The sequence below is a fragment of the Rhinichthys klamathensis genome, unplaced genomic scaffold (genome assembly GCF_029890125.1).
Source record: "Rhinichthys klamathensis goyatoka isolate OS25496 unplaced genomic scaffold, OSU_Roscu_1.1 h1tg000160l_1, whole genome shotgun sequence".
Taxonomy (NCBI): domain Eukaryota; kingdom Metazoa; phylum Chordata; class Actinopteri; order Cypriniformes; family Leuciscidae; genus Rhinichthys; species Rhinichthys klamathensis.
The window spans coordinates 1,425,391-1,445,919 of NW_026606694.1; the positions used below are offsets into that span (position 1 = coordinate 1,425,391).

The 20,529-nt window shown below is 37.2% G+C and overlaps 1 protein-coding gene across 12 annotated transcripts in view; it reads left to right on the forward strand.

The window, feature by feature from the left end:
* lrrc7 (leucine rich repeat containing 7) overlaps positions 1–20,529 on the forward strand; it is a 146,930-nt gene that overhangs the window by 61,924 nt on the left and 64,477 nt on the right. For 5 of the 12 annotated variants that reach the window (XM_056258867.1, XM_056258866.1, XM_056258869.1 and 2 more), the window contains exon 1: positions 11,822–12,426. The exons of 3 other annotated variants lie outside the window; for them this stretch is intronic. In XM_056258867.1, the coding sequence (XP_056114842.1) occupies positions 12,402–12,426 (25 nt within the window). In that variant the 5' untranslated portion in view covers positions 11,822–12,401. Of the gene's footprint in view, positions 1–11,820; positions 12,427–20,529 lie in introns of those variants that run through there. 4 more of the 12 variants (XM_056258858.1, XM_056258868.1, XM_056258859.1 and 1 more) reach the window with 1 other exon arrangement.

The window sequence follows — 20,529 nt, forward strand, 5'->3', positions numbered from 1 at the left end:
AGATGAAGCGCAGAATTGTGCTTCAGAAACTATACAGTATAAATATTATCTTTCTTTACAATTTTGCAATCTTCATTAAATAAGGTAAATATTGTCTCCTGCTTGGCCATTGATGCATGATGTCATGCTGTCTTCAAGCTTATGTAATGGAACGTTAGATAGTGAGTGTATTTCAGAAACTCTGTGAGTCTGCACATTTACACCTGCATAAAGGATAACTTGGCATGTCATCACATTGTATTCTCAGGTGTTGGCAAAAGGATCTATTTTAGGGTATGTAGACACATGTTTCATTATTAGGTTTGCACAGATCTGCTCACAAATTAGGAATTCTGTCAGACCTCATTTTGTGAATAGAAAACTTTGCTTTCAATCAGGAAGCTGGAGATTGTCCCTTTCAGTTATTAGCATCAGTGAGCAGCTATCTAGTTAGTATGCTAGCACTATTTCCTTAGCAACAATGCAGCAGTCAATTTTCAATGCAAAACATTTTCAATGCAAAAAAAGCATTATTCATAGGGCAGATCAACAGCACCCTTGGCACAAAGAAAGCTGCTGTTCCAATTGCAAGCACATTTCATTGCAAAAGTAAAAGTACAGCTCTGTTCCTTAAGCAGAAATAAATAATTGCATCTTGAGCAGAACAACATTGCCTCATGGGAAGAAATACAGAAATACATGGGAAGAAATACAGAAATACAAGGGAAGAAATACTTCTGGAGGAGCAGTGATGGGACAGTTTACTACTGAACTTATCTAATAACCCAAGTGTGTGGGTTTTGCCCTGAAAACAGAAAAAAGAGTGACTAGAAGTTCACTGAGAAAACTCCCTGTTGACCATGATTTCTATTGGCTTTAACCTTTTCTGTACTTTAAAAGTAACATTTCACCCACAAATTTCATTATTTATATAATTTTCCCATGGCATTTCCACTCCATATTGTTTTATTTCTCTGTTAAATGATAGGGTATAGTGTCTGAAGCTCCAAAAAGCACCAAGTATCCTTTGTATTCCATGTTTTCTGAAGCCATATGATAATTTTATATGGGAGACCAAAACCAAAAATTTAGTTGATAATTTTACCCAGATATATCCCCCTAACTTATTTGCAATCCAGAAGTAAGCTATTTTCTTGGAATGTGCAAGGTAAAAAACTAGAAGAACAAAGCGCAGTAAACATTGCACTACAAACCTGTGTGTTCATGATTATGATAATAAATTAAAATAATATGATAACAATTAACAGTTAGCAAAACAGACTGTTTTTGTGCAGATAATATAACTGTAAGCGTATGACACCGGAAGCCTTGCACATTCAAGTTGCAAATGCACTCAAATAAGTTGAATGTTGCCAAATCTCGGGTTGTTTCTTATTAAACTTGTAACATCATGATTGGCCATTTGACACACAATGGCATTTGGCGTCAGTGGCATCAGGAGTAAGCTTTATTCAACATAGAAAGCATGTGTGAGTAATTCTTCCCCAATGTTTTTGACTGAGCTGAAACATTTTGGAAAATAAAGGATCACTTTGGTTTCACACTGGGTGTTGGGTGGTTTTCTCCCACCTTCTGTTTTTTCCTGTGCATTATGATGTTATGTGACAGCAAGGAAAGGTGAAATTGAGTTGTTATGACTGCAATGTTTCTTCAAAAGCAATCTGTTTTATCTGATATTTTCGGAAGGAAATGGTGGGGAATGAAGACAGCCATTTTGGAGTAGCAGTAAAGAGCCTTAGGGGGCCTTTATTTCCCAACAAAAGTATTTTCACCTCAGTGAGTGGAAGAGGGAAGTGGTGTCCAAATACACCTGCAAGTCCAGAAATTTCTGTAAAAGATATGTGTGCAAGGAGAGAGGAAAATCCATGAGCGATACTCGGTGGTCATCATCATTAATGATGAAAATACTCATGTTTTGCTATTGAATGGATGTGGTTTAAAGGGGTCATATAATGCCATTTTCATACAAGTTAATTTGATTCTTTAGGGTCTAAATGAATAGTTTGTAATATACTTTAATTAAAAATTCTCATTAGTATTGTAAGAAAACACTCATTTTACCTGGTCAAAAACAGCTCTGTTTTCAGCACGCCGTTTAAGTGCATGCGTCTTTAAATGATAATGAGCTTATCTTACCCCGCCCCTCCGTTCTGTGGGGCTTTTGACACAACACACGTGGAGTGTTGCCTTGACAACAGTTGAGGGTATATTTTGGAGAAAGAATGGCAGCGGGAGTCTCTGAGGACACATCTGTGCAACCGTATCAATTTGAACCGGAGTCGGACCCGGAACAAGATGACAGCCCCGAAGAAGTTCGACAATTAAGGCTCGAACAGGACGTTTCTGAATGGTTGGTTAATGTAATGTCACTTTGATCTATCTTTGTATGTACTGGCAGGGTAGAATAGTGAGATACGAACGCTATGTGTTTACTGATGTATACGGTCACAGTTATATAACACAATAACCATAACGCGCTGTTCATTATAAACGTGGGATTATGAATTACATTGAGAACGTCGTACATAGAAAACATGCCGTAATGTACCCTGAGTGTAAACCTTAGCCACATTCATCGTGAAGCGTTTGAACTTTACACTCACTTCTTCTGGAGGTTCAGCAGGAACACGAATAGTTGGTACCGATTCTTTTTTTCAGGAGCAGCTTCTTAGCAAAACCAGCTTTATACTGATCCTCGTTTATAAAGCAGTCTGGTGAGAAATGATTCGCGCAAACATGAAAGCATTGATGTTGATCATGGGGAATATTCCCATCGAAAGCAAAACTCAGCCACTGCGTCTTCAGTGGTTCGGATTTAGGAACATCAAAATGACTGTATCAACAATGGCGGACTATGATGACAGCTCGCTCAGGGCGGGGATGTGTTGAAACGCTGCTGTCAATCAGAAATCGTGGGAGGGGCGTCCGACCGTCACACGGTCGAATGGCTCGATTTGAGACAGGGGAAAACATAAGGATATATATATATATATATATACACTCACCTAAAGGATTATTAGGAACACCTGTTCAATTTCTCATTAATGCAATTATCTAATCAACCAATCACATGGCAGTTGCTTCAATGCATTTAGGGGTGTGGTCCTGGTCAAGACAATCTCCTGAACTCCAAACTGAATGTCAGAATGGGAAAGAAAGGTGATTTAAGCAATTTTGAGCGTGGCATGGTTGTTGGTGCCAGACGGGCCGGTCTGAGTATTTCACAATCTGCTCAGTTACTGGGATTTTCACGCACAACCATTTCTAGGGTTTACAAAGAATGGTGTGAAAAGGGAAAAACATCCAGTATGCGTCAGTCCTGTGGGCGAAAATGCCTGGTTGATGCTAGAGGTCAGAGGAGAATGGGACGACTGATTCAAGCTGATAGAAGAGCAACTTTGACTGAAATAACCACTCATTACAACCGAGGTATGCAGTAAAGCATTTGTGAAGCCACAACACGCACAACCTTGAGGTGGATGGGCTACAACAGCAGAAGACCCCACCGGGTACCACTCATCTCCACTACAAATAGGAAAAAGAGGCTACAATTTGCAAGAGCTCACCAAAATTGGACAGTTGAAGACTGGAAAAATGTTGCCTGGTCTGATGAGTCTTGATTTCTGTTGAGACATTCAGATGGTAGAGTCAGAATTTGGCGTAAACAGAATGAGAACATGGATCCATCATGCCTTGTTACCACTGTGCAGGCTGGTGGTGGTGGTGTAATGGTGTGGTGTGGGGGATGTTTTCTTGGCACACTTTAGGCCCCTTAGTGCCAATTGGACATCGTTTAAATGCCACGGCCTACCTGAGCATTGTTTCTGACCATTTCCATCCCTTTATGGCCACCCATCCTCTGATGGCTACTTCCAGCAGGATAATGCACCATGTCACAAAGCTCGAATCATTTCAAATTGGTTTCTTGAACATGACAATGAGTTCACTGTACTAAAATGGCCCCCACAGTCACCAGATCTCAACCTAATAGAGCATCTTTGGGATGTGGTGGAACGTGAGCTTCGTGCCCTGGATGTGCATCCCACAAATCTCCATCAACTGCAAGATGCTATCCTATCAATATGGGCCAACATTTCTAAAGAATGCTTTCAGCACCTTGTTGAATCAATGCCACGTAGAATTAAGGCAGTTCTGAAGGCGAAAGGGGGTCAAACACAGTATTAGTATCCTAATAATGTTCCTAATAATCCTTTAGGTGAGTGTATATTCCATATAAGGAAACATAAAAAACACTGGATGGATTTTTATCATTATATGATGTTGGTGTACAGGCACTGCCAACACACATTTCAGTACAATCAACTTGAAAAAGTGATTGTACCATTATATGACCCCTTTAAGGGTTATGACCCTTTAATGTGTGTGCTCATGACTTTGAGGAAATAAGTAATTGAGTCATCTCACACAATGTATTTGACTGATATGAGTTTGTGTGCACCTTTCTAGTGTTCACACTTTTGAATTCTCGTGAATGTTACAATGAAAAGTCTTGGTATTAAGCCAGAAATCAAACATTTTCACTGATAGTTCGGTCCTACTTTATATTAAGTGGCTTTTAACTACCATGTACTTACATCTAAAAATAAGTACAATGTACTTATTGTGTTCATGTTGTGTTGTAAAACACATTGCTGCTATTGAGGTGTGATACGGGTAAGGTTAGGTAAAATCACTTTCCTGTTTAATTTTCAACCATAGAGGTCAGTGGTATATCATCTTGAGTATTGTTACTGCACAGAAGATCTAGGATCCTTGATTCTGGTTTGATGAATTGAAAATGAAATGACCTGTTGAAATATGTCATATTTCTTTTCATATTTCTGACCAAAAAGTCCTGGAATTTTTAACTTATTATATATACTCATAGACTCCTTCTGATGTTACATATAGACAATAGTCCATATTTGACCAACTGAACATATTTCTGATAAAGTCCTCAATATTGAACTTGCTATACATACTCATTGACACAGCATACTGTATACATATTTATGGTTATGCTCTGTTATGTCCTGTTTCGTTTTGTCTTTCATGCATAATACATTTCTCTGAAAAGTTCACAGAGAAATGTAAAAAGTTGCCTCATTCAAAAGCCCCCCCTTCATTCCCTCAGTGTTCTCTTGCGTTTGACTAAATTGTCATATTTGGTGTCAGTTTACCGATCTGTTCTGTTCTACTGCATTCAAAATAATGTCTGTTAGGTAAAATAAGGTGAGAGGATGAAGAGACCAATCTCTGGGTGTGAAATGTGTTTCAGTAGCAGGTACATTTTACTGTCACTTCAGTTAGCTGATTTGACAGCCATATGAAACTGAGAAGGCTCTGCTAGCAGCATATTTAAAACACATAAAGCTGAGGTGCTATGCCAATATCCTGATCTAAGCACTAAAGGGCCCCGTAGATTGATATAGGCTATGCAGATCTTTAATGAAATAGTCATTACTTTAGTATCCCTGTGGGGATTTTTATGAAACCAAAAAATGCAAATTAGGCCGATGATCCTGAAGTGGTTACCAGTATTCTACAACTTAAGCCTGGCTTACAGACATATACAGTATTTACATCTGAGCTTTAGGAAGGTGTATGTTTGGTGCTTCATTTGCATAGTGATATAGTATTAGCTATTAAAGATGCTTAAAGCATATTAAAGATGGATGCTTAGTTTAGAAGCTACTTTTTCTTAGATTTAAAAAAATGCAGGTTTGGAACCACATGAGGGTGAATTAATAATGGTCATTTTTAATTATGTAAAAAAGGTAAAAATCACTTAAATGTGACTGTAACTGTAACTGTAGTTACTGTAACATTGTAAGGACAAAATGTTGATTCATTATCCTGCTAATTGACTGTCTACTAATTAACTAATGCTATGATTCAAGTATAATCTTCTAAAAAAACTATTTTAAGTATGCTTGAGCAATTCCCAGAACCTAGGTTTATTTAGACTTTGTAATGTCATGACGTTTGGAACATAAAGGAAATTGTGTGTTTTCCCCCTGACGCAGCTGACCATGTAATCCATTTAGGAGTTTAGCCTGCTTTTCAGAATAGAATCAGACATGTGGACTTGTCAGAATGTGTAAAGGAAGTCCTTGAACGCATGGAAAGCAAACCAAATAAAAAGTCATTTTAGATAAAACAAAATGTTTCTGGGAATATATTGAAATCAGACAGCTTACTCTCAAATGCACTTTCACAAGTTAACATTTCAAAATTCAAGATACTACCAGGGCAGTTTTATCCAGTGGGCTTGGATAGGATTAGGTCATGGACAAATGTATAATAAAATATTGTTGCTGTCAGGCAGAAACCTCCATATTTACTTTTTTCATAAATCATTACAATTGGTCACCCTTTATGTCTGTAGGTTTTGCAAATATTTAACAAACTTAAATACTAAATACACATACTATGTTCCTCACTGGCTTTAAAGAAATGTCATTCTAAAATATTATTTAAGAATTTGACTAAAATGTTGTTCAAGATGTAAGACTAAAGTGTCCAAGCATGTAGGGGATAATCCAGCAGTGCATTTTAATGCACGACGTGGAGGCAAAGAACCTCCTGACGCAAAGCAGAGTTAAAGCTGTCATTGGTGTTTGCAGCACTTAAATTTATTATTTTGTCATTATTTTCGTTATTTTTCCACTCGTTAGATCTAGCATTCTGTGTGCTTTAAATCAGACACAGAGATAAAGTAGTGCAATAGGTTATGTTTATTTGATTGAATTATAACATTTTTATTTATTTAGACAGAGAAAGAGATATGTGCTTGTGAATAGAGTGGTGCAGGTATGACGTCAGAACCCGGAAGTCTAATTCGCCGCTGGTTCCTTTGATATGGGTTTTTTCGATTTATGTGTAAATGAAAGCCTGTGGTAAACAGAACTTGACAATACTTTGATGATACCTGACGATATTTTTGTTTTTGACAAACTATAGATCCCTTAGAACCACAGAAACACAATTTAAAAGGTGAAAACATTTTCCGCTGCTAACAATAGCAGCAGAACTTAGGTCAGACAACATACTATTTTCATATAATGGGCCAGAAGATGAAGAAGGATGACAAAAAAGAAGAAGAAAAATAAACTTAGTTTATTAAATAAAGAAACTAACAAGATAACAAAGGCAGACAAAACAGGACACAATGAAAATTAAAACTTGGCATTACTGTTACAACTATAAGTTAAACACAACATAAGTAGAATAAATACAGGTATACAGTGCAGATGGAAAAAAACAGTAGCCTACTGTCTGTGAGACCGATGCAGTGCAAAGAAATACCTAACATTACCTAAACACATTTTAATTTATTAAAAGATATAAATAAAACAATAAAAGAGATTTAAAGCTAGGCAAACTTTGCTTGTCATCTGTTTACATTTATATTTTAGTTAAATCAAATCAGTAGTTAGTAGTTAATTAATCAGTTGATAAAGGAGACAAAAATTCATGAATACAACACTTTTGTTTATTATTGATTTGATAATAATAATAAAAAAAAAACTCCTGGGCAAGTATGTCCAGACTCCGCCCCTCCTTAAAACAGATTTAGCCCCCCTATAGTGACGTCCCTGCTGTATGGTCATGCAAACGCATTAATCTGATTATGATAGTGGTCACTGGCCTTTTGCAGAAATTAAATAATATCTGTGAATGTCCAACAAAGGTAATTCTAGGTGGTATTGAACACATTAAAGTCACCATGAAAACAAAATTGACCATTCTTATTTTGTATGAAATATTGTTTTTTAGCCTATAGGCCTACAGTGGTGCTTGGTAGTTTGTGAACCTTTTAGAATTTTGTATATTTATGCATAAATATGACATAAAACATCATTCGATTTTCAGTCCTTAAAGTAGACCAAGAGAACCCAATCAAACAAATGAGACAAAATATTATTCTTGGTCATTTATTATTCAGGAAAGTTATCCAATATTACATATCTGTGAGTGGCAAAAGTATGTGAAGCTCTAGGATTAGCAGTTAATTTGAAGGTGAAAATAAGCTCCACTTGTTCCTAGATCTTTTCAGTCAATGACTTTTCAGTCAATGGACAAAGTTGGAGTATCGCATAAAACATTTCCGAATAAAGCAATGTTTCCATCCAGTGAGTTGAAGAGAACAATACCGTCACTTCCTGATAAATTGGCGCAAAATATCAACAGCTAAATCTCACAGCTAAATATCAAATAATAATAGGAGAAGCCACTGTATATAAATTACTTGCGTCTCAGAGCGTGCAGAGGAAACGCAATAAATGTGTTATCGATCTTGCTTTCGGAGGCAGATGCTGCTGTTTGGGAAAACAGTCATGCGAGAGAGTTCTGGGAGGGAATTATACCAAACCACGACGGCAGACTTCACTGACACAAAGTCACATGACTTTTTTTCAAAGTCGCATTGAGGAATTTATTCGGTAAATGAGTTTATGCGCATGTTTTCTTATCGGATAAAAAATGTATCCGACTCAATCGAGCGCATCCCTTTTTTATGCGCATTTTTAGAATTTATGCGCATTTGGGATTTACATCCAGCGGTTTTTGAGAAAGAAAAACACTGAAGAACCGTATCTCCTCTGTGAAATATGGTGGTGGTAGTATCATGGTTTGCCCCTGTCTGTTTTGCTGCATCAGGGCCAGGATGAATTGCCATCATTCAGGGAACAATGAATGTTTGAATGATGAGTGAATGATCTGTCCGTGAACTGAAGCTCAAGAGAAAGTGGGTTATGCTACAAAGACAAGGACCCAGTCGTTCTACCAAAGAATGGTTAAAGAAGAACAAAGTTAATGTTTTGGAATGCCAAGTCAAAATCCAGACCTTAATCCAATTGAAATGTTGTGGAAGTTATCAGCAGTTATCGGAAACGTTTAGTTGCCGTTATTGCTGCACAAGGGTGTCATACCCCACATACTGAAAGCAAGAGTTTGCATACTTTTGCCAGTCACATATATGTAATACTGGATATTTTTTCTCAATAAATACAGTTGTAATCGAAATGATTTAACCTCCATTGCAAATCAGGTTGATTGGCAAAATTTACAGACTTTCAGCTGAACAAATCAAACAAAGGAATTAGTCCCTTTCACACAGCAATCCCGTAAATTACTGTAAAATTTCCAGAATGACTTTACCGGTAAATACACAAAAATGCTGTATACACAAGCAACGGCGCTCTGGCTTTTTACCGAAGAGACCATGCATTCACACATCAGCTCCAAAATACCAGGAAATTCTGTGATGTCAGTCATCGGAAGTAATCTTTAAATGCCGCTCTGTTTTCTTCATCCGCCCGCATAAGGAGAAGCGATTTAGTTTCACTATCTGTTCAATCTGACAGCATTTTTTGACGTCTGAGAGAAAGGCAGAAGGGAATGATCAAACGGAACATTTTGCTCTTAAAAACACGAGACGTGCATAATAGTATCCAACTGCAGAGCCGCAACGCTGATGAATGGAAAAGAAGGCTGGGTCACGAGCGCGACACATTGAAAAAGCTGCGAGACGTGGGGCAACGGTCAAAGATGATCATCTTGCAGATATTTAGATAGAAAAACTATTAAAAATCTTACTGTGAACAGTGCTGATTAATCACGTCATCTCCATAATAACTTTATGATTGGCCCAAAGCAGACTTACGTCAGAACGTTCTGACATTGTACGTGATCATACCTGTAATCTTCATTCGCGTTCACACAGAGCACATTACCGGTAATTTACGGGTAATGTTACAACTTCCCTTAATGGTAAATTGCCAGTCTCTGTCTCTGGCTCAGCGCCAGCCAACGCGCGAGAGCATGTTTGAATTTAGCTGTTGATCACGTGATGCACTGACCGTTCCAATCACACCGGTGTGATCAACGCCCCAGGGGCCAGCCAAGACTGATCACACCGGTGTGATCGTAAGTGCGAAAGGGTTAACTGTAGACAGAGTGTTCTTTTCAGAATATTTCACCTCTAAGATCTTCCCAGAGTTTGCTCTTACATGTTCCCAAATCACGGTTGATAACCAAAGGAGTTATCTGTGGCAGCCCCACGTCTTTGGAATAGTCCTCCCGTTACAATGTTTTAAATCTATTCTGAAAACACACCTCTACGCTGTGGCATACAATTGCCCCTAGGTTTTGAGACACTTTTGAGTCAGTGTTGTATATTAAGTTGTTGTTGTGTGTTTGAGTAATTTTTAGACATGTAAACACTTTGGTCAACTTGTGTTTTTTTTAAATGTACTCAACAAATAAATGTTGATTGATCTATTGAAATGCTTCATTATTCTTCCTCCAGACATTCCGCTGATCCAAAGGGCCTAATAGTTATCATCACTCCACAGAACAGAATCCCAAACCCAAAACTTCTGTGGCTTATTTATATGATTTTGAGCAAATCGGAGCTGTCTTTTCTTGTGCTTTTGGGTCTGTAGTGGTGTACGTCTTGGAGTTCTGGCATGGAAACCGCATGCGTTTAGTACCCGCCTTACTGTGCAGCTAAAACTTCAGTGCCTGTTGCCAGCAAGTCTTGCTGCAGGTCTCTTGCAGTCACTCGAGGGTTTTTCTGAACCTGTCTTCTCAGAAATCTGGTTGAAGCTGTGTAGTGTAACCACTGTTCATTTAACTTTGAACTTGTGAACTATGCTTCCAACGGTGTGTCTAGGAACATTTAGTGCCTTCGCTATCTTTTTGTTTGCTGTTCCTTGTTTGTGAAGGGCGATGAGATCTTCTCTTAACTTTTTGGCCCATTCTTTTGACTTAGCCATATTTCTAGCATGCAGTCAAACGTGACACTCAACAAACCAGTTCAGATATTTCATGTGTTCTAGCTCAAGCACACCTGGTGCAACTAATGAAGCTCTTGTTTAGTTGCATGAGGTGTGCTTGAGACAACACCTGTTTTGCAGATTTGTCCTGTTGTGAGGGATTCTATTAAGGGGGTTGAATCATTTTGAGACTGCAGAAGTCATTAAAAGTTGCATTTTCAGTTGAATTTGGGGAAACCACTTGAAACATATACTGTGTTGAGCTATTTGAATTACTTTTGTTTGAATTGTTAATTTCAAACCGCTGAAAGTCTGTAAATGTTTCCAATAAACCTGATTTGGAATGGTAGTTGAATAATTTCGATAACAACTACTGTAATTGACAAAGTTATATTTTGTCTCGTTTGTTTGATTGGGTTCTCTTTGTCTACTTTTAGGATTTTTGGGAACATTTTATGATGTTTTGGGTCATATTTATGCAGAAATATAGAAACTTATAAAGGGTTCACAAACATTCAAGCACCACTGTAAATAATTTATCTGTGCACAACATTATTATTATTATTTTCATTCTGCCACATCATCAGAAAAGAGATGTCAAAGTTGCTTTGATTAAAGATTGAGGGCACATTAATTTAATTTTAAAAATAATAATAATGATGATGTGCATGGAAAAATAGCTTATAATAAATACTGCAATATTACATTAAAAAAAATATTTCATGGTGAGTTTAATTTAAAAATCACAGTAAATAAATATGGTTTTCATTGTGATCTAAGAATGTGGAATACAAAGTTTTGCGGCTGACATCAAATTACCACAGTTTAATGGAATTTTGGCGTATTAGTAATTCGGTAAAGTTTTGCGAGGGTAGTGAGAGACACATTCCTCCATCTTCCTAAAAAAAAACTAAAACAAATTGAGCAGATGGGCAGAATAGTGTCGTTAGAGAGATCGGATCACGTCATACCGGTTTCCCTCTCTCTCTGCCTCTCTGACTCTCCTTCGCACGTTCTCTCTCACTCAGACCACTCCTCTCTCCTCTCCTCCGATCACTCCCTCTGATGATCCGATTCTCCGCTACCGGGGACAGAGTCTCGCGCTGCGCTCTTGAGATCCTGAGGAACTGCTGCGCGTTCATCCGCTGTCTCACCGCGCTGGATTTGATTCTTTAAACAGAAACAAGGGGCAAGATGGGTCGAATACAAGAGGAAACGAGCGGGTCGTAGCTATTTACTCTATCCCGTCACGACATGTCACTTGTCATGAGAGAGCCGTCTATTTGCTTTATTGAATATGCGTAACGAGAGAAGCAGATACGATTTAATCGTTGGCAATGAACTTGAATTTCCATTCCTCCACATCAACGGGAGGGCATGGCTCAATACACATATTATTAAATGCTTTGAACATAATTAATTTTTGCGTCATTTCAATAAGGCATCAGTAGAACAGTTTGTCAGAGCACAGCGCATTATGTCCGTTCAGTGCTGCATCGATGTAAGGGAAACGCTGGAGCGGAGGACAGACCGAAGCGTCGTGTGATGTGACTCGTGTCTCAGCACTACATCCGTCCTGGGATTACTGCTGGAGTACCAAACAATCTGTAGAATAGTCTAATGGACAATTACTCAACGATTCAGTGTAAGTAATCTTACCAAGTCATTTTAACACTATTGCGTGATGATAATCAGATGCATGAGATTAAGCACTTTGGTTACAACGGTCTAAAGGCCCCGGTTTAGAAAAGTGATTGCGTACAAAGTATGTGAACCCCCCTATTGAGTATTAATGGCACAACACAGTTTCTTAGAATATAAATTAACAGAACAGTGTTCTGATATTTATTAAGGCCTATTTATTTATTTTATGATGAGGTGCCATTTACCTCATAAGTGGCCCCTTGCTACAAAAGTGCTGAAATTGTATTGTATACTTGCGTAAATACTTTTAAGATTGCAATGTATTTTTTTTTAAATAACAAATACATTCAAAATAAGAATTTCATTTTTATATCTCATGAGGTGTTTAACAAACTCCTTTTATAACAAATCTTGAAAACAATTTGTTGCAATTCAGGCATTCTGCATCTTCCTCCTCTGCCAATAGCAGTCATTTTTGGTGCCATGTCAGACCAGAATGGGTCTTTTTATGGGGGCCTTTAGACCACCCTGTCTTTTATTTTTTATCCGTTTCAGGGATTCACACATGTCAGCAAGTCAAATCAAACTAGTTAAGATGGGCATTTGTCAAATTCATGTTTGTGGTATTCTTTAGGAAAGTGCTGTGGTGGTGTCTGTTGGTATTTGTTTTGAGAGACAATAAATTGAAAACTTTCTTTTACTCCATGGCTTTTTAATAATTTTACACCTTTACAATATAACCCCTTTAAAATGCTATTCAGGTTCACTGCATCTTTACTTAAACAGGTTAAGATACTCTTGTACCTAGGGTAGCCTCTTATCATGGCTCAGTAGCCATTTCTTCAAGTAATTTTTAGAGCTTGACATCTAGTCTAGGGATTTGTCTCAGTCTTAATATTTTTTATTTAACACAGAAAAGTGCTGCGAAAATTTGCCGATATGACAATCTGCCATAATTGGTTATATTGTGATACTGTCCTTCATTCTGCACTTTCTGGAACATTTAAGCAGATATTTCTTAACATAGCTGCTGTGAATTTCATTTCTCAGTCTCAACGCTATTTCCCTTCACATGCTAAGCTGCCATATTCTGAGAATGTATGCATGCTGCAGATAAGTTGCTAGACAGGTGTAAGCAGATTAGGGGTGGCAGTGCCAGAAAAATAGGACCAAAGAAAACGTGACGGCTGAACAAAAAGCTGAGTGGCATGGCCGGTGGAGAGATGTTTGTATGATGGGCCTTGTGGCTGTCAAGAGATAAATAGCCCTCTGCTAGCAGAGGAGTGAGTTGGAAGGCCTGCTGGATCTGTTCCAGGAGCTTGGAGAGAGCAGGGAGGATTGTAGGCTGTCACCAAGGGCACTGATACGTGCTGTCCTGCTGCCAAATGCCAACCGTTGTCTGCGTATAAAAAATATGATTTCTAGATGTTTTTCAAGCAATATGCCTTCAGTGCAGCCTTAAAAAGCCTCCTAAATACAAACAGTCCAATCAGCAGAATAGGATCAGCTTGTTTATGCAGCTGTGAATCGGCCTTGTGTGAATAGATCTCATCAGGATTGTGACAGCAATTTTCAAAAATGAACACAATTTTACACATTCTGTTCATTTACAGAATAATAACTATAATACAATAACTATACTATAATAATAACAGCTTTGCAGTGTCTCATACTTTTTACAGCTTTTCCTCTGTTTTTTTGTTGTATGTCTCCCACTACTTGTCTCAAGGTATTTTCTGTTTATTTTTTGCAATATGTCATACTACTTATATACTTATGTTTGATGTCTTAATGATTTTGACAGAATATAAAACTCACAATGTTATGCAATGTTGCTATCCTTAGAGTAACATTTAGAGTTTTGCTCTTTGTATGCTAGTGCAACACACGAAGACTAATGCTGTTCTTCATGCTGCCCAGAGTTTTGCCCTGTGGTCCGCAGCCCACTGATTTCATTTGCTCTTAAGGTACATTACAGTACATTTCCCTGTACGCAGTTCTGTTTTCTGATGGTTTCTTACAATGAAGACCATTTTCACAGCCTTAGGCTACTATTACATGAAACATGAAAGTGGCTTATATGATGAGTCCAGTCCATGCAGGTCCATTCTATTTTTTAAGTAGTTTCCATGGACTTAAGAGCTAGATGTCCTTAGAAAACCCAAACTGTAATTTCCATTAATTAAATTCCTTAAATGAACCCCCGTCACTTTTTTTAATGATTTTTAAAATAGTAAATATTCATGGTAATAGACGTAATTAGTAAATAGGCTTTATATTTGCATAAATAGTCTCAGTTCTTTGAATCTTTTGTTTTGTTTGAGGTTTCATGCAACATTGTCAGAAGCCATTCATAGGCCCGTAGGCAGTGACTGAACTGTTTCTCTTGCCTCTCCATAAGCAGTGTGTCTAAAGACATGACCCAACATTTTCTACCCCCATACCCCCCCCTGCACACACACACACACACACACACACACACACACACACACACACACACACACACACACACACACACACACACACACACACACGTACACATATTAATTATAGTAGTCTGCATAACCAAAGTAAAAGTATTTAAAGTTTTTAGAATTATTAAAATAAATAATATATATAGCATTTGAGTTGATGCAAAGATGCAAAGAGTACAAACATATATTTGATTTATATTTTGAGTGGTTGGGTCACATTTGGTGAGTAATGTCATCCTCCGTATGTGTTAATGTCCGCAAAGAGTGAAAATAAGATACGGCAACTATGGTTCAAGATATCTCGCTTAGATGCTCAGACATCAATATTTTCAGAAACATGCTTGGACTCTCTTCTTACTGCCAGTGTAGACCGTCAGATCCGCTCAGATATAATCATCACAGGTTTTTGTGTGTTCATGTGGTTTGTTTCAACCACAAATGGTGATAGAGACGCCAAAGTTTTGTGTACTGAAAAAGTAACCAAAAAATGGTAACATTTAAATGAACTAATTTTAAGTCAAAAATATTATTTACCCTCACTAAATCAACCTAATACACTAATTTATACCAAAGAAAAAAAATTGTTTTTCTTTGGTATAAATTAGACCTAATTCCGAATTCATGTTGTCTATGAAAGCCTCAAGCCTGTAGACTGTTTTTTATGTGAAAGATTTGGGACATTTTTACCTGGAAATAGTGTTAAATATACTTTATAATCAAACTATCATAACAGTGTAATTTTACAGTCAACATGATGCTGGTGAATTGCAGAGCAGTTCAAACATATCCAAACATATTCACATTGCTATTATCAGATGCTTTCTAACTGCTGTTTTCTCACCCCTGGCATTTTTGTTGTATGTTTATGAGAGGAAAGCGTGCAGCACATATTTACATATTCATCCGAACATCGCTCTTTTGTGTGCACGATTGGGAGCACAATCAATAAGTCGTTGGCTGCAGTTCACTTAACGGCCAGCGATGTCGCTAATCACAAGGGTTTCTGAATTCTACATATAGCACCTTTAAATGGTTAGTTCACCCAAAAATTTTAATTCCAACATCAATTACTGACCCTCATGTCGGAAAATATCTTCATTTGTGTTTCAAAGATTACTGAAAATCTTACCGGTTTAACATGACATAAGGGTGAGTATGTAACTGATTCTTTCTTTTTTTTCATTATTGGGTGAACTAAGGTAACAAGTACAGGTTTCCACTTTTTACAGTGATATAGTGCACATTTACTGTAAACAGTTCAATTGAAATTTTCCACATTTAGGTTACCTGACAAAACATTTTTACAGCTCATATTGTCACATTAGAACCAACTAGATGCAATTAAGAGGAACTGAAGTGCATTTGAGTTAGAAGAGCACAGGTGCAAACAGTACAAACAGAGATTATGTTTCACCCCAGCACTTCTGTTGCAAGCTGGTTTGTACAGTTGAGCGTTTAGAGACAATTTATATAAAACCGTCAGATACCTGTTCAAGCTGTATTGAACTACACATCATATTTGAACATGCATGTAAATATATATATATATATATATATATATATTTCTAATTCTCTTGTCTTTTGTGGCTGTGTTCTCATTTTTGCTGTCTCCACGGTAGAACAGTCTACTGAAGTTATTTCCATTAGCAGCAACAGTAAGGTGAATTCAAGCAAATCAGGCCACATTTTGACAGTCATTTCAATGTCTAAACAAGGCTCAATTTATCTGAATTTACTAAATATTTGAAATAACATTGTATAACACCAATGCTAACGTTAGTTTGATCTTTGCTATGCAGTGTGTGCTGATTTTGCAATTCTATTTAAAAAAACATATTTAATATTCCTACAGCGTAACATTCTCTGAGATTAGAGAAACCCAGCAGTCTCTCATGCAGAAATGAAAGCCCATAGGGCCTCATCAGAATCATAATGCCAAGTTAAGTTTAGACTAAACAGTCTGCTGATAGACACTCAAAAGCATTATGTAAGTGCATAAGAAAATATGAATGTATTACCTTTTCTTAAAACCTCTTTGGACTGGCAGGATGTTGGAATGCACCAAAATTTTTGCTACCGAAAATCTTTGGCCGAAACGGCTATTTTCGATTTCAGACTGAAATGGTTTTGGAGGGCCGAAATCAGTGACCGAAACATGTTTAATTAGCGCTTCTTTTTACTGTGCTCAGCGTCTATTTCACACAGTGTAGCGATAACAGTTAAATATCTCAGCTGTGTGGACACTAGCTCTGGATTGACAATATTAATTTCTTGATTTTAATCGGTAATGTTATATTTATTTATTTATGAACATTTATTAGAGGATCAGCATATAATCATTATTATATGGTTTCTTAAATCTAAAATCTTTTAGTCAGTGCTGTTTTCTGTTGATCCGCAGCGTGAAAAAAACTTCACTACACATTTGTAGCCCATTTACCTTCCAATACCAATACTAATAGTTACTTTTATAATGAAGCAAAGTCTCAACTTTAAAATTCTGTCTTTTTTATTACGAAATTCAAACAATAAATGTCATTTTGGCGCTCTTTAATATGGCGTGACAGATCGGTGTAGCGCAGCACCAATTAAGTGCACATGAACTGAACATCTAATCTCCTCTTTACTACATCACAAAATAAACGTTGGTGAACACCAGAAGGTATGTTGAAAGATACATTACAGCTTAACAAAACAAGTCCTGTCTAATCGTTGAATCAGTGACAGACATCAATGAAACAGCTTGAAGGCTATTCAATGTCACTTAACATTACATTTACCCCAAGAAAGCTAAATGTCCATAAACTCACTAGTTAGCTAGAAAAATAACTCTAGAGAAGAGCATTTTGCTAAATATATACACTGTATTACATATGTTATATTTTTACTTAACCTGTTAGTGACGTATTTAATGTAGTTTATGTTTGAATAAATCTGTCATAAAATAAATGAATAAATAAATCTGTCATTATTGCAGTTTATTGATTATTTACAGTTTGTATTAGTTTTTTGATATAAAGTAGAAAGAATTCTGTTATTAAAAAGTTATTTACATTTATATTTATATTTACGTTTATATTTAATCATTTAGCAGACAGTTTTATCTAAAGCGACTTACCTGTACAAATGAGAAGAACAATAGAAGCAATCAAACCAATAATATAGGGCAACAATATATGCAAGTGCTGTGACTAGTCCCAGTTAGTCTAGCACAGTACACTACACAATCACATAGCACAGTACACGTAGCAAGTTTTAAGTAAATAAAAAATAAATATATATACAGAATATAAAAGTAAGTGTTAGTATTAATGTGTTGTGTTGCCGAAAAAGTTGTGTCTTTAGCTGTTTCTTGAAAATGGCTAAAGACTAATATTCTGAAGTAGTGAGTTTAGGTAAAGGGATATAGGTAGAGGTATAATAGGGATGTAGAGCCAGTGGTTGTTCTGTAGGCAAACATCAGTGGCTTGAATTGTATGGCAATTGGCAACCAGTGCAAATTGATAAAGAGAGGTGTGACTGTGACATGCACTCTCTTCGGCTCGTTAAAGACCACTCTTGCTGCAGCATTCTGGACCAGTTGCAGAGGTTTGACAGTGCATGCTGAAAGGCCTGCCAAGAGAGCATTACAATAGTCCAGTCTGGATAGAACAAGAGCTTGAACAAGGAGTTGTGTAGCAAGCAATGATAGGAAGGGCACAAATCTGCAGGACTAGGCAGTTTTAGGAATGTGTTCTGTGAAGTTTAACTGAACATCAATCTAAACTACAAGGCTTCTGGCTGTCGTTAAACCTAGCTGCATGGAAAAGTTGTGATGAAGCGTTTAGTTGGCTGAGACCACAAGCAGTTTTGTCTTTGCAAGGTTGAGTTGAAGGTGGTGGTCCTTCATCCAGCAAGAAATGTCTTTCAGCTAGGCTGAGACACGAGGAGCTATATCGTCGGATCATCTGGCTGAAATGAGAGATAGAGTTGTGTGTCATCAGTACAGTAATAGGAAAAACATGTTTCTGAATGACATACCCTAGTGATGACATGTAGATGGAGAAGAGAAGTGGTCCAAGCACTGAGCCCTGAGGCACCTCAGTAGCTAGATGTTAGATGTTGCAATTTAGACACCTCACCCCTCCACAATACTCTGACAGACCTGCCTGAGAGGACTTGAACCACTAGAGTGTGGTTCCTGAGATGCCCTTCGTCATGAGGGTTGACTGGAGGATCTAGTGGTTAACTGTGTCAAAAGCGGCAGACAGATCCAGCAAGATGAGTACTGATTTGGAAGCTGCTCTTGCCAGTCTCAGAGCTTTAATAACTGAGATAATAAAAAAGTTAATATAAAAACTGCCTTATGTGCAATTTAAAGGTTTGTACAACTCAGTTTTAGCAATTTGAGTGTTAATTATTAAATAAGTTTGAGTAATTAATTGATTTTTTTCTTTTTTGGTTTTGGTTTTTCGGCCAAGTGCATCCTGAATTTTTCAGCCCGGTTTCAGCCCATTTTCATTTCGGTGCATTCCTAGTAATAATCAAATTTGACTTTTAAAAAGATGATTGATTCCCTTTGCTTTGATCAGTGCATTAGCTCTTGGCGACTTGATAGAGCACTGTAAAACTGAGATCTTATAAAAGAAGCATTCAAAGATGGTTTCTTTTAGTTTTCAAGTATGGATGGAGGTTGCTGAGTTGTCTCTGTGCTGAAGTTGGGCTGCGCCTGAGGGCTTTTCACTTTCTGGCAGGAGATGTGGATTTTGCTGTGAACACTCTCTTTTTATTAATTATTGTTCATTCTATTATGATTTCCGTAAATCATCTTCTCAATTTATATAACTGATATTACTTTTCTTGTTACAAATAATCACAAACATTATTGCTCTCAAAGACTTTTGTATTGACTTACATATCATAATTTCAGCAGTTGCTGACTGTTTCTCTTAAATGATCATGTGGTGTGTCACTTGGAGAACACCTTGATGTAAAAATGCCATTTACAACACTGTACATATTGCATGGTTTCTGTCTGTATGTAGTTTGCTATTGTACTGATACAACCTGTGTACTGACCATGAATTCAGTGTTTTGGATAAGAACACATTTTTATGTATGCTGTTCCTTTTACGCATCCCCTTTATCTGCTTGGTGTGAAAATTTTCATTCCTACTAACTCTGTTTTCATCTTTTTTTTTACTGCAAGCACTAGAGCTATAAATCCCTAATCCACTGTAAATTTGCTAGATTGAAGTGAGCTTGTACTTCAGTAGCAGTGTAAAAACATTTGATCTCACTGTAGGTGAGTAGCTTCTGTTAAATGAAACTCCATTTAAAGTAGCCTTGTAGTTTTTCTCTTCTCTAATACTGTAGCAATCAGAGACAAGTAGGCCAACGTTAAACATGCCTAAGAAATAATATATGATGTGATAAATCCATGCATGGGCTGCTGCAGCCTGTGGACTTAAATGATATAAAGCACTTCATTTAAACACCTTTTAATTCAGCCATTTAAACATCCAGATGAAGAAGAGCACTATCTTTGTGTGGTAGGATGTGGTTATGCATGAACACTTGTGCTTGCTAGCTCTATGCTTGCTAGTTGAATTCTTGCTGACACATACATATTGCAGCAATGCCTTAATACA